The sequence below is a fragment of the Rana temporaria genome, chromosome 1 (assembly GCF_905171775.1).
Source record: "Rana temporaria chromosome 1, aRanTem1.1, whole genome shotgun sequence".
Taxonomy (NCBI): domain Eukaryota; kingdom Metazoa; phylum Chordata; class Amphibia; order Anura; family Ranidae; genus Rana; species Rana temporaria.
Genome location: NC_053489.1, coordinates 460,690,351 through 460,704,955, shown reverse-complemented (window position 1 = coordinate 460,704,955; position 14,605 = coordinate 460,690,351). Strand labels below are relative to the sequence as shown.

The 14,605-nt window shown below is 44.4% G+C and overlaps 1 protein-coding gene across 2 annotated transcripts in view; it reads right to left on the bottom strand.

Moving 5' to 3' along the window:
• PDLIM5 (PDZ and LIM domain 5) overlaps positions 1-14,605 on the bottom strand; it is a 179,845-nt gene that overhangs the window by 138,550 nt on the left and 26,690 nt on the right. For both annotated transcript variants that reach the window (XM_040327968.1, XM_040327977.1), the window contains exon 2: positions 12,141-12,289. In XM_040327968.1, coding sequence (XP_040183902.1) covers positions 12,141-12,236 — 96 coding nt within the window. In that variant the 5' untranslated portion in view covers positions 12,237-12,289. The remainder of the gene's footprint in view (positions 1-12,140; positions 12,290-14,605) is intronic.

The following is a 14,605-nucleotide window of genomic DNA, read 5'->3' as shown; positions in this document are numbered from 1 at the left end:
CGACTGGACAACCCAGGTTCACACCAACCACTGGAAGGAAGAAACAACTTCCCGGACCGAAGAGCCTGGGATCTCCGTCACCAACTCAGAGAGACTCTGACTAGGTGGCACACCAGAATATGATGATTTCAGAGACAAGAGATTTTTACCACCTGGACAGTATTTCCCCTGGAATGAGTGTGGAACTGGGCATACAGTACCGCCTCGAAGGAGGCTACCCACAGGCCCCAGACCAGCAGGCGCCAGAAAGACCGATTGCGTGATGCCAATACCTTCACCGCAGACTGAAGAGTCTGCAATTTCTCCAGGGGAAGAAGGACCCACCTGAATCTTCAGAGGGTCTGAATGGGAATAACACATCCACTAGGTCTGAGACAGAAGCTGCTTTAGAAGAAAGTTCTCCAAGTAGCCAATGAGGCAAAGCTTCGCTGTCCCAACAAAGTTAGGATAAGTGTGAGCTCCCAGCTGAAAACCCATGGTGCTGATGCCAGATCAAAAGGAAAGGCCACAGGCTGACAGAGACCCTCTCTCACCACGAAGCACAGAAAAAAACACTGACATGCGCAAAACAGGACATGCATGTATGCGTCCCTGATGTCCGAGGACGCCAGCTACCATCGAACTAATGGATTCCATGTGGAACTACCCGATGTTCACAAAAGGTATTTAGGGCCTGAGGCCCATAGAAAACCCCAAACCTCTCGTCCTGCAGGAAAGGTAAAATTACCCCACAGCTTAGCAAGTCCCACACTGCCCAAGGCAGACTGACGGGCCGGGAGAGGAAGACACGAGGAAAGAACTTTGTTCTTTGGATAGGAGGAAACCCTATCTAGTACTCCGAAGAGACCACCTCGCAGACCCACTGGTCGGAGAGCAGGGAGGTTTCACCAAATTGTGAACCTGCAAGCCGCCCCTCCCACCTAGAGACAGGGAGGGAAGGCTACATACATTGGCAAGATTTGGGTGCCGGCGTGTTTGGCTTACGCACCCAGGGACGGATTAGTCCCCCAGCTGGGCCTTTGACGGCCTGGGAGGGTTGCCCCTAAATAATACACACACATAGTGTGTATGTATATTATGTAGGTGTATGCACACATGCCTTTGGAGGAAACCGGAGTACCCAGAGGAACCCACGCAGACACAGGGGGCGACAATGCAAGCTCCAGGCAGATTGGCGTCAGTGTCCGGATTCGAACCAATGACTCTCTTGCTGCCAAGTAATGGAGTTAACCACTACACCACAGTGTGCATAAAACCATTCTGAAACAGAAGCCCTGGATAACAAGGGCGCAGCATTCAATAAAGAATTACAGACCTATATGAGGCCCTGGACCAGCTGGTCTGCTAGCCTAATAACTTTGGGAGAGAGTCGGTGCTCCTCCACTGTCTGGTGCAAAATGCTCACTCCGTGAGTTGTATACAGCACTAGGGGTCAGGACTACTCCAAGATGGCCGCCGAGCGTTCAGAACGCGGCCACAGGAAAATGGCCGACCGCAATGTAAGCAGCGCCATAGCGCGGCTATGACAAAATGGCCGCCGATGGGAGTTTTCAATGTGATTGAAAAGCCTCCCATAAAATGGCGCCAGTGCCCACTGAGACCCCAGAGTTGTGGCCACAATAGGACGCAAGTCAGCCCCCAGCATGGTAAACATGAAACGGGTCAGTACTTCGGATCTTCTATCAGTCAGATCCATATTCCCGCAATAGGGAGAGTGGTCACCTATACATGACACCCGGAGGGTCCACCACCGGAGAAGAAGCCCACCTTTTGAAAAGGCTCTCCTCAAAGGGGCACTGAACCGTCCGGCGGTGAGGGACTACAAAAGCCCTCAGCGGCTGTTCTCATTCCGCCTCTTAGAAATTATCAAAGAAGGGCACAGAAGGAAAAAACCTACACAGAGCGGTCTGATTTGTGTGATCCAAAAAAGACAGAGCCCTCGGAGGAAACCCAGCTGCACTATCCAGCTTAAGAGAGTCCCTTGCAGCAGTGAGAAGCGCACCCATAAATGCCTTATCCTACTTTTTTTTTTACTACCCAGGTACCTGGTCCATGGCTCCATAACAGAGTATTCCTCAGGGAATAACGGGGGAAGGGGGCACTCTTTTACCGCCCGACCACAGTCCACCCCCACCCTGGCACAAACGTGTCCAGGTCTAACAACAAATACTCTGTGGGAATCCCAGGTGCTAACACCTGCTACTACCACCAGCATGTTGGGGAAGGACCCAGATACTGACTCCAAATATTAATAATATTTACATAGTGTGCATGTATAATATGCACACCTGTCCTTACAAATAAACAAAAGCTCCTAGAGCCCTATTCAGGGCCTCTCACCCACTTGCTGCGCTGATCAGGGGTACCCAGGGGACTCCTCAGGAGGAGACTGCCCAGCGCTGCCGTCCGCTCTCAGCACACAGCGTGTGAGAGGAAAAGAACCGTGAGGTAACTGTGCGGCATCTGCAGAGACCTGTGTGCCAAATGCCGCGTTTAAACAGGAAAAGCCTCCTAGGGAAACAGTGAAAAAACAGTGAAAAAACCCTCACAGGAAAGCCCCATACAAAAAAGAAAAAACACAGGCCAGATAACACAGTCCCCTCAGGAAGGCCCCCTCCCCCCTGACAGTGGCAATGTTAGAAATGCAGCAAGGGAAAAGGAGCAGGGAAGGGAGAAGAGGACCCCCAAACCCCAGGAATGTCCAGCCCTACCAACCCACCGAAGCGGGAGGGACTGTACTTACCCGTCCGAGCGAGGACTCGCTGATGCATTCCTGACAGAACTACAACCGCAATGGAGGTAGCTGTCGGCCCGGTCCACTGTGAGTGAGACAACACCACAGCCCAGTCATATGTGGACCTCGGAGCAAAGCTCACCGGCCACCCCATGAGTCATGGGGTATGGCGTGGCAGACCCAGCCTCTTTGCAAAGGTGTGCCCACGCTTGCTGGTCGGACTGAGTAGACTACAAGGATCTATATTATCCAGCCTGTCTCTCAGCCGACAGTTGAAAGAAGATTCTTCAAGAAAAAGTCAAATAAAATAAAAATTTCTCCTCAGGGTGCTGGGCCCAAAAGGGAGCCATATGTCCTTCTCCTTGCTAGGCAGAACTAAACTGAGGCTGCATGCTGCAGTGAGGAGGGTTATGTCTGGAGGGACCGCCCCCTGGGCGGGGCTGTTCAACTCTGTAAATGTAACATGTACTTAATTATCTAACATGTTTCTGCCTAGTCCTCTCCTGTAAACAGGGAACATAACCCACTTGTCAAGATTAAGCAGCTGTGTCCGTCCATGGACGATAAGAGAAAAAAACATTTCCTCAGTTTAGACCAATACATATTCTTCTACATATTTTTGGTAAAAAAAAAAAAAAAAAACGCAATAAGCGTATATTGATTGGTTTGCTCAAAAGTTATAGCGTCTACAAAATAGGAGATAGATTTATGGCATTTTTATTTATTATTATTTTTTTACTAGTAATGGCGGCGATCTGCGATTTGTATTGTGACCGTGACATTGTGGCGGACATATCGGACACTTTTGACACGTTTTTGGGACCATTTACATTTATACAGCGATTAGTGCTATAAAACTGCACCGATACTGTGTAAATGTGACTGGCAGGGAAGGGGTTAGGGGGCGCTGAAGGGGTTAATATGGTCCCTGGGAGTGATTCTCTGTACTGGGAACACACATCGGTCTCCTCACCTCTGACAGGAGGTGGATCTGTGAGTTTACACACACAGATCCACACTCCTGCCGTGATTGCCGGCAATTGCGGGTGCCCGGCGAACATCGCGGCCGCCGGGCACGCGCAACGGGTCGCGAGCGATGCCACGGGAGCGAGCCCCATAGCAGCCGCGATGCAAAGGACGTCATATGACGTCCACTCTGAGGGAGAGACAGTTCCTGCCGACATGTGTGAGTATATTTTAGACAATTTAAAGCTAAACAACAGGAACGCTTGTAGTGCCCCCACCCCTTGCACTAAAAGGTATCAATGCCTGGGTTATGGGTGGGCCCTCACCATCCTCATCGTAAAATGCAACACATAACCGGAGTGCTTTACAGAAGAGGCTTCGGACTGGTTGCACAGTGGATTAAGCCTGCTGGGGCAAAGAATACTTTAACCACTTGCCGACTGCCTCACATACATATACGTCTTCAGAATGTCACGGGCAAACAAAGCAATGTACAGGTACTTTGCTTTGAATCTAAAAGCTCCGTGGCCGTGCCCGCGGACTTGATGTCCGCCGGTGTCCCACGATCGTGTCATGGAGAGGCAGAACGGGGAGATGCCTTTGTAAACAAAGTCCTGCCTAGTGACAGGACAGTGATCTACTGCTCCCGGTCATCGGGAGCTGTGATCACTGTCGTGTCACTGGTAGCCCCCTCACAGTTAGAATCACTCCCTAGGACACACGTAACCCCTTCCTCAGCCCCTACTGGTTAACCCCTTAACTGCCAGTGTCATTTACATAGTAATCAGTGAATTTCCCCAAATAGTGTCAAAAGTGTCCAATGTGTTCGCAAAATATCGCAGTCATGATCAAAATCGCATGATCAAAATATGTAGAATACATATTGGCCTAAACTGAGGGGAAAAAATTATATCTTTTTGGGGATATTTATTATAGCAAAAAGTAAAAAAATATTGTTTTTTTTTTTTTCAAACTTGGCACTCTTTTTTTGTTTATAGCGCAAAAAAAAACCCCGCAGAGGTGATCAAATACCACCAAAACAAAGCTCTATTTGTGGGGGAAAAAAGGACGTCAATTTTGTTTTGGGTGCAACGTCACACGACCATTCAATTGTCAGTTAAAGTGACGCAGTGCCGAATCACAAAAAATGGCCCAGTCATTGGGCACCCAAATCCTCCGGGGCTGAAGTGATTAAAGGGTCACTAAAGGAATTTATTTTTTTAGCTAAATAGCTTCCTTTACCTTACTGCAGTCCTGGTTTCATGTCCTCATTGTTCATTTTTGCTTTGATGTTGCTGTAATTCCTCTCTGTTCTGGACACTTCCTGGTTGTCTGTTTCCTGATCACCACAGTACTGGGAGATTTCTCACTGTGGTGACTAATCAAGGAGGTGTGTCTAAAACCCCTCAGCACCAATCCAGTTTCATTTTGCAAAACCTTCACTGCCCTCTATTGTCTCTCTGGCTCTGTACATCAGAGAACCACGAAACAACAGCAAAAACAAAACTAAACTGTAGGTACATTATATGATTAATTTTAAAAATTATTAAAAATAGATAAAAACCAATCAGTTAACTATTATGTCTCTATACCCTGTAAACAGTCATTTCAGCAAAAAAAAAAATTCCTTTAGTGACCCTTTAAGTATTTTACTGTATGCCTCAACCCCTAAACTGAAGCATGTAACTCTTTCAGCGGCCCAAGCCTCTGCAATGGTGATTTTTGTGTAGTTGAGCTTTAAATTACACGTTTAATTGAGTTTTAAAACTAAGGCCTCATACACACGACCGTTTTCCTCGACAAAATCCATCAAGAAAAATGCTGGCAGAGCTTTTTTGCAGAGGAAAACGGTTGTGTATATGTTTTTCGTTGAGAAAACTGTCGTGGATCTCGGCGAGAAAAATATGGTCTCTTTTTTCTCGTCGGGAGTCTAAATTCCTTGTCGTGTTTCTCGTCGGGCTGGTTTACAACGAGAAACACGTTTGTGTGTATGCTTAGAAACGCGCGCATGCTCAGAATAAAGTATGAGACGGGAGCGTTCGTAATGAAGATAGCACATTCGTCACGCTGTAACAGACTGAAAAGCGCGAATCGTCTCTCACCAAACTTTTATTTAACACGCAGTAACATGAGATTAGTAAAAGCAGCCCCAAGGGTGGAGCTGGTGGAATCAAACTTCCCCTTTATAGTGCCGTCCTACGTGTTGTACGTCACCGCGTTTGAGAACGACGAGATTTTGTCTTGACAGTGTGTATGCAAAGAAAGCTTGACAAGATTCTTGACAAGCCTGACAAGAGACTCCTCGAGGAAAACAACGTTTCAATTATGACGAGATTCTCAGTCGTGTGTACGAGGCCTATCCCTTAGTCAATATAAAATATGCCCCAGCTACTTCTTAGGTGTGCATGTGTTTTAATTCAAAACCTTTTACAGGTACAATAGTCGTCTGTCACAGATACTTACTAAACTGTTGCAGTTATTTGTCTATGATCACTTGCACACAAAAAAAAAAAAACTCTTGTAAATTAGTAATGTGTAACTTACAAAAATACGCCACATAAGAAGTAGACTGCAACTTGATCAAGAAATCCCACTCACATGGGTTTAAAACAGTCCCGACACTGTGCCGGATAGAAAGATATAAAAGCTATCTGTTGGGACATCACAGAGAAGGAAGGGACACCCATTTTGCTCTACTGGTAGGATGAAAGTCAGCAGATGTTATATAACTAGCTCCCTTTCATTCCAGGCTCTTAGATGTACAAGCCAAGTACCACAACTAGCTGAACAGTGTTTTGCTTCTTATCTCTGCCATGTTCCATGCATATACAGCTTTCCAAGGGAGCTTATAAAACATAAACTCAGTTTGATAGGTCTTCAAATAGCTGAATTGACTGCAAAGTTAGCAATTTCAGGTTTTACATTGTGTACATTGTGTATAGAAAAAGTTAAAGAACACCATTATTCATTACTTTAAAAAACTTGTAGCACAATGCAACCCCAATAAAATGTAAAAGAAACATCTTTTCAGCATTAAAAATAAACTTGGTGCATATTTGGTTCCAAACATAACGGAGATGCCACAGTGTAAGCTGAAAAAATCACCCCAGTTGGTGATACTAGTGATAGTGTAGCTTGCTTGACACCACCATCATTTACAGAATGCCTTCTAAAAAAAGATCCAAGGAATACAAGATTATGTGGAGATTGTGATGTCACAACCCTTCCTCTTCATCTCATTTAATAAGAGAAAGTCCTGCATTCATTGAAAAAAATATATACAGGTGTTCTATGAATAGCAGCAGTACTGAGCAAGCAACCTCCTGTGGTCAGTATGCAGTGCAGCAGCCGCTCGGCATTGGACCAAGAAGATTAAGGCAATCACTCTAGTAGTATCATTACTATAGTAGCAGATTCCACAGCAGTCCCTCAGGTATGTTATATGCATACTTGCATTAGGCCAAACTAAACCAATAGGACCATACCTGGAGTTCATCTTTAAAGTGGTTGTATACCCAAAAACACATAAAAAATAAATAAAAAACCTGCAAGACAAAGGCATAATAAGCTAATATGACTAGCATACTAGCTCATTATGAATTACTTACCTTAGATCGAAGCCCTCGCAGCAACCCTCGTTCCTTTCCTCCGCCATGATACCCGGAGTGACTTCCAGGTATCGCCGCTCCGGCACTGTGACTGGAGCATGCGTGCAGAACCGACACGATCCCCGCGCATAAACGAGTTTCCGGCACTTTCACATTCAAGACCCAGCGCGCTCAGTGCGCCTGCGCCGTTGTCTACGGCGCGCATGCGCCGTAGACATCAGTGCCCGATTTTCTGCAAATATCTCCTTAACCATCTAGGTTAAGGAGATATTGCAAGCACCTACAGGTAAGCCTTAATGTAGGCTTACCTGTAGGTGCAAGTAGTATCAGAGGGTATACAACCGCTTTAAGGCAACAGTAGGAGATTCTGCCATTGGCAATACAACAACAGCAGCAGAACCACACACACACACACACACACACACACACACCCTAATGGCATCACTCCCTTGCTGAGAAATCTCACTTGTTAGCAAGGGAGCAACAACTCACTAGCTAAGAACAATTCCACTGGAAAATATTAGTCGGTTAGCAAACCAGTCACAGGAGAGTTGTCCCCAGGGACAGCACTACTTGTCCCACATGTTGTTGTCATGTCAAAGAGGAAGTTAGGAGCACACTATATTTCTGGCACACCAGCAGCGATTTCTCTGCACATGCAACATGTTTAAAGGTATAAACATGCATGTATATACATTTTTTTTTTTTTTTAATTGTGTCTTGACATATGCTTTGTCACCTAAACTACCATCTATGTATAGCATAATATAAATATAAATATATATATATCACACACATACACACACACACACAAAAGTGACAAGGCAGGAACTATCTAGCAATCCTAAAAGGAAACTGTCTATAGCGCTAGGACTTTAATGACTCCGGAAAGGCTTGTGTCAGATGTGAAATGTGTCTTGCTTTGAAATCTGTACAGGGCAAATTATTATTTATTTAAAGGGTATGCTCTATACTAATATATGCAATATGCATTAAGTGGAGTTCCACCCAAAAGTGGAACTTCCGCTTGTTAGGCCGCGTACACAAGATCAGTCCATCCGATGAGAACGGTCCGAAGGATGTGCCTACACACCATCAGTTAAAAAAACAATCGAGTCCAACGCGGTGACGTAAAACACAACGACTTGCAGAGAAAAATGAAGTTCAATGCTTCCAAGCATGCGTCGACTTGATTCTGAGCATGCGCGGGATTTTATTGCTTTTGCATACTAACCGTCGGTTTTGACCTATCGGTTAGGCGTCCATCGGTTCAATTTTAAAGCAAGTTCTAAAATTTTGGACCAAAGGATAACTGACCGATAGGGCCCACACACCATCGGTTTGGACCGATGAAACGGTCCTTCAGTCCGTTTCCATCGGTTTTGACCGACCGTGTGTACGCGGCCTTAGACTCCTGCCCCTCCCCACCTTTGGTGCCACATTTGACACCTTTTGGGGGGGACTTGTTTTAGACAGGTCTCCCTCCCCACTTTCGGGAGACGGGCCGCGTCGCTTTCTCTCGGAAGTTTGACCCTCTCCTCCTTCCTCCGCCGCCGGGCCAATTAGAAAGCGTGGGACTTTTGCGCATGCGTAGTAGGGAACCGACTGTGAAGCTGAAAGGAAATGGCGGCTGCACCTGACAGCCGATCCGAAGAGGGCTTCCTAGACAGGTAAGTGTCCTAATATTATAAGTAAGCAGCTGCAGTATTTGTAGCTGTTGACTTTTTCGTGGAGTGGGCGGACCTCTACTTTAAGTCTGTAGAGAAACAGAACAGTCAGGCTAAAACAATGATTTTTTTTAAAAAATCCCTTCTCATATGGAGTTCATCTGATGTGGAAGGAGTGTGCAATGTTTGGCATTTGAGTTATCTGATTAAGTGACCGCTATATCTGGTGGTCCACATCCTACGGTAAGAGGAAGTGTGTGTGCACCTGCTGGTGGAGGATTTCTCACAAGATTTCTTATTTACCATTGGGATATTACATCATCTGGATTTCTTTTATTATGAAATTTCTATATGAACTTTTCGCAAACAAATCCACTTTGCACTACAAGTGCACTTGGTAGTGCAGTCGCTGCAGATCTGAGGGGGACATTTTTGCTTGCACATGATAGGATGATAAAATCCTCAGAGCTTCCCCTCATTTCAGATCTTCCCCTCAGATCTACAGTGACTGCACTTCTTAGTGCTCTTGTAGTGCAAAGTGTATTTGCCTTTAGTAAATAAACCCCCATGAGGCTGGCCTAATCCTATAAAAAATTAGTAGTGGCCACATGACAAGGAAATCTAACACGGCTGATTATCAGTGTTGCCAGGTCCAAGCACTATTAAGTCAGAAGTATGTCTATCCCTATGGGGCTGAAAAATCAGAGTAAGGCATCAGGGGTTCTATGCAGGTGGGGGGTGCTGAATAGCTTCAACGTTACTTTGCCTACTTTCTCAGTTTAGGGTCACTTTAAGACTGTGTAACCATTTAATTAGCAAATACTTGAGGATTTCTGAGGTCAGAATAGCTGACAAGATCAACTAATCTGTTTACAGCTTCTGAATTCTTTATAGCAAGCAGTGATGACATGGAAACAATAATAGCAGGCTGTTCCATGGAACATACAAGTAAAATGTAAAACATTTTGCATCAAGGCATTTAAAAAAAATTGCATAAATTATTCATATGTCTGACACATTTTTCAATTTATGTAGGAAAAGTAAACTGAACTAGAGAGGCGATTGTTCCTGCTCAAGAACCAATGATTTCAGACTAATCCCATTTACTTGGCAAATGACGAATGTCCTCATTCTCAATAGTAAATTGTAAACCCAGAACCAGATTATACAAGCTGTTAACTCTTGAGTACTTTCTACAATAAAACAACCTCAACAATATCTCATTAAGAAATACATTTTCTAAGGTAACAGAAAAGTCCTGTGCATATATACTAATGTCATCTATTTATAAGCAGTGTTCGGTAATAGGACTATGTAACAAGAATGCAGTGAAGAGGCACAAAAAGAGAATCCTTACTTCACATGATGTTGTATGTGTGTGTGTATGTACTGTATATAATGATGTGGAATGGTCAGTAGGTTGGTGCTGTGACTTGCCTTTTGAATCCTGCATTGAGACTATTAATGCTGAGAGTATGATGTGAGGACACTGGTTTGTATGGTTGCTGTGTTATATGTAAGCAAAGTAAATTCATTTTATGCCCAATTATAGCCCATTTAAAGCTTCACACCTTGTTTCTCTGCATGTACGAACATATAGGTTATCATTTTTCTGTCCTGTCTTCCCAGCACAGGAATAGCCCAGTAGCATCCACACCCCTCATGACAGGCATCCTCATGCATGCGTCTAATGCTGAGAAACAAAAGTTGGTAGGGGGAACATCCAGGCCCCTGCATATTAGGTTGGGAGAACATGTCAACACCACTAAAAGGGGTGTCGAGACACATAGGGGTTGATTTACTAAAATTGGAGAGTGTAAAATCTGGTGCAGCTCTGCATAAACACCAATCAGCTTCCAAGTTTGTTGTCAAAGCTTAATTCTACAAGCTGAAGTTAGAAGCCGATTGGCTACCATGCACAGCTAAGCTGATTGTCCACCATGCACAGCTGCACCAGATTTCGCACTCTCCAGTTTTAGTAATTCAACCCCAGTCTGAAAACATTTTAGGATATGTCATAATAGGAACCCGGAGCCCTGGTTCACACTGGGTACAATTTGGAACGATTTGAGATGCGATTTGACATGTCAAATCGCATCTCAAATCGGCGGTAATTGTCGGCAATGGCACTGTCCTAATCAGTGCGACGCCGCATCTGCGATTTCAAAAAGTAGTTCCTGTACTACGATTTCGGGGCACGATTTACATTAAATTGCGGCCGAAATCGCGGCAAAATCGCGGCAAAATCGCAGCCGCGAAATCGCGGTAAAATCACGCATTTTACCGCGATTTTGAATTCGCAGCAGTGTGAACCTAGGCTAAAGGATTGAAATTGGGGTATAGAAAAGCTTAATAAACACTGGCGAAGGGGTAATTTCATCAGGCAACTTAGTTATACCCTGGTGGGTTTAAACGTAGAGTTTGATCTGAATTGTTTTATTTCTAATCATTGACTTTTGTATGATTTTTTATTGTGTGTATATATGCATTTTTAATTGTGGTGATCAGATAGCTGTGCTCTGTGCGCCCTTATGAAGACATGTTGCTTCCACACAGCAGTAATGGTCAGAGTGAGCACTCACAAACCTGGGAAGCTTGTGCTGAGGGAGTTTAAATACGTCCCGAAGGAATCAATTCACCCTTAGGCCAGCAGTGGTGCTTCCTTCAGGCTGGAAAGTTGGAAACAGGATCCGAGTACAGCCTCCAAAGTTAATGCTGAGGAAACGCCAATCTGCTATGCAGAGCAGTTTAAGTAGCGATGTAGTAAGGAATCTTGACTGGAGTCGCCAAGAAAAAAAATTCCACTAAGCAAAGAAGGCTAGCAAATATTTAAAATTTTTGTCCCAATTTCCTATGACACTAGCATAAAAGCTGGGAAGAGTATGGGTTATATGGGAGGTGGCTTATAGTGTTTCAATCAGCTGCAAGCGCAGCATAACCCACATGTTTCTGAATTCCTGTGTCCCTCAATGGAAAAGATAAATGTATATATATATTATTTTATGCTTTATTCATGTCATTACCTTGTGTCTTCAATAGTAAATCATAGTTTTACTTGATCGCCACATGTAAGCAGTGCTATAAATAACAGTACCACTCTGAAGCAATGTGATGTATGACGTACATGGCATCAAAACACACACTACTGATATCAGTTATGCTTACCCTGGAGATAGTGAGAGGCATGTTAAAGTCTTTGCCACCTTGAAGTCTAAAGCCCCAGGGAGCTGTGCCAACCAGAGATACACTGTAGTTACTCATTTTATCTGAAGTTCAGAGAATGAAAAGCAAAAATGTCCCGAATTTTGTGCAACCTACAAAATAAAGATTGAAAAGTCAGGGAAAGGATAGAATACAGAAATGCATTTTTCATAATATAGACAGACTTAACAAATATGTTGCAAAAAAAAAACAATAATAATATTGCACATGCAAACAATACAGTATTATCCATAATGAGGGTAGTCCAGCCTGTCTACAGTATTTTCAGGAACTGAAACAAATTATTCAGCTGATAAAGTTTATCCTTACCCACAACTAATTTTCTATGGCGAGCACCTCCACGTGCAGCAGATGGGATCACAGTCAGCCCTCCAATATGCACATTTTTCATTCTTCAATGGCTAAAACAGAGGAGTAGTATCCATCTACATGCCCCAAGAGCTGTCTAAATCTCCAGGCTTCTTGTGTGCTGCACCCATCACTCTGCTGAGTTCCCACTCACTGGCTGGGTGACCTCTGCTGCATGGCTGGGCACTGGAGAGGCTGGCTGCATTGCTGGGCACTGGAGAGGCTGGCTGCATTGCTGGGCACTGGAGAGGCTGGCTGCATTGCTGGGCACTGGAGAGGCTGGCTGCATTGCTGTGTACTGGTGAGGCTGGCTGCATTGCTGGGCACTGGTGAGGCTGCATTGATCCCGCCCCCCAACAGTCTGAGGGATAGTGAACCGGCCCCCTTTAAAAAAAATTGAGGACCCCTGGGTTATACCATCTGCCAATGAATGAACCTTCATGGAAAGACAGTTAGTAAAACTAAGGGCAAGACCTTGTTTTAAAGTTCTGGATAGTGTGGAGTAACATACGAACACCTGTCGGTTATTTATTGCTGTCTGTATACTTGGTTAGGGAGATTCCCCCTCTCCATTTCTCTTGTTTACTTTTCTCACTGAAAGTACAAGTGAAAAATCATAAATTGAGGGCTGCCAACATAACAGGAATAGAGGAGAAATCTTACAGCAGGGACACTAGTTCTGATGACCCCAGTGACAAGCAAGGATTCCTTCAGGGTTCGCGGACTCCGGCTGTGTGAGTGGCCAGAGTCGCAATGACGTCACTCCCTCACATGCGCGCGGGAACTGCTGTTTATGGCACAGTACTCTGAAGGAGCGGCAGGGCTTAGCCGTTAATAGCCAGACAGATTTCACTACCCTGAAATCAAGAGAAATCTATACAACTATTTAGGCCCATTCCACACCAGATGTGTTAGTCCTGGGTAGAGCAGCTATTTCAGTGCAGTCCCACTGCAAAACAAGGCAAAATGCCTTTTTTCCTACCTCCTACCAGGCCAGTTAATGCTGCTGCATTGCAATTATGTGCACTGAAAGCGTATAGCATGTGCAACACATTCCACCATCTCGCAACATGCAGCCAATAAAAAAAAAAGAAACAATGAGGTGTGCCATTATTGGGTTGGTCATCCTAATGCACACCAACGGCTACGTTCTAGCACAGTTGCTGGTATGAATGGACCATCATTCTTACAGATTATCTATAGCTTTCTAAAGCACGCTTTGCCATTCCATTAAATGAAATTATTGAACAGTGGAATTTATGTGAAGCCAAAGAAGCTGTAATTTCCTGTAAACATTAGTAGTGTTAAAGTGGAACTTTAGACAAAACATTAAATCAGAGTTCCACCCAAAAGTGGAACTTCCGCTTTAAGGACTCCTGACCCTCTGACATGCCCCTCCCTGCAATTTTCTGGGATACGTCACAGGAGATTGCCCAGCCATTCAGGACGCGGAGTGCGACCCATGCACCGGGCTGTGAAGCCATGTGCCTACAGTAGTGATGCCGGCACTGCGGGAATGCGCGTGAGAGAACCGAGGCTTCGTGCGGCCATGTCGCTGGATCGTGGAACAGGTGAGTGTGTGTTTATTCAAAGTCAGCAGCTACACTTTTTGTACCTGCTGACTTTTAATAAACATGGAAACGGCTGGAACTTCACTTTAAGTCCTGCTAGATCACTCCATGCTGTCCCCTTTTGCAGGTATAGCTATTTTAAATATATTTAAAAAAAAATAAGTGTCTATGTACACTGTCTCACCCTGCTCTGAACATGCTCAGTTGCTCTTGATTTTTCATGCCAAAAAATGTAGAGGCCAATCTGCTGAGAGTCTAAGGATTTACTGCTGTTCAGGGGCTCTGGGCTTCAGCAAAATGGCAGCCTCTAGCAAGAAGAACATGAACAATTTACAGCACACACTCATTTTGGTAGCATAATTATTTATGTGGAATGTATGCTCCTTGCTAAAGAACATTAATTTTAATCAAGTTGTTAAAAAGTTCCACTTAAAAAAAAAAAAACACTATTTGCTTATTTTTATTATACAAGTGGATATTTTTTATTTT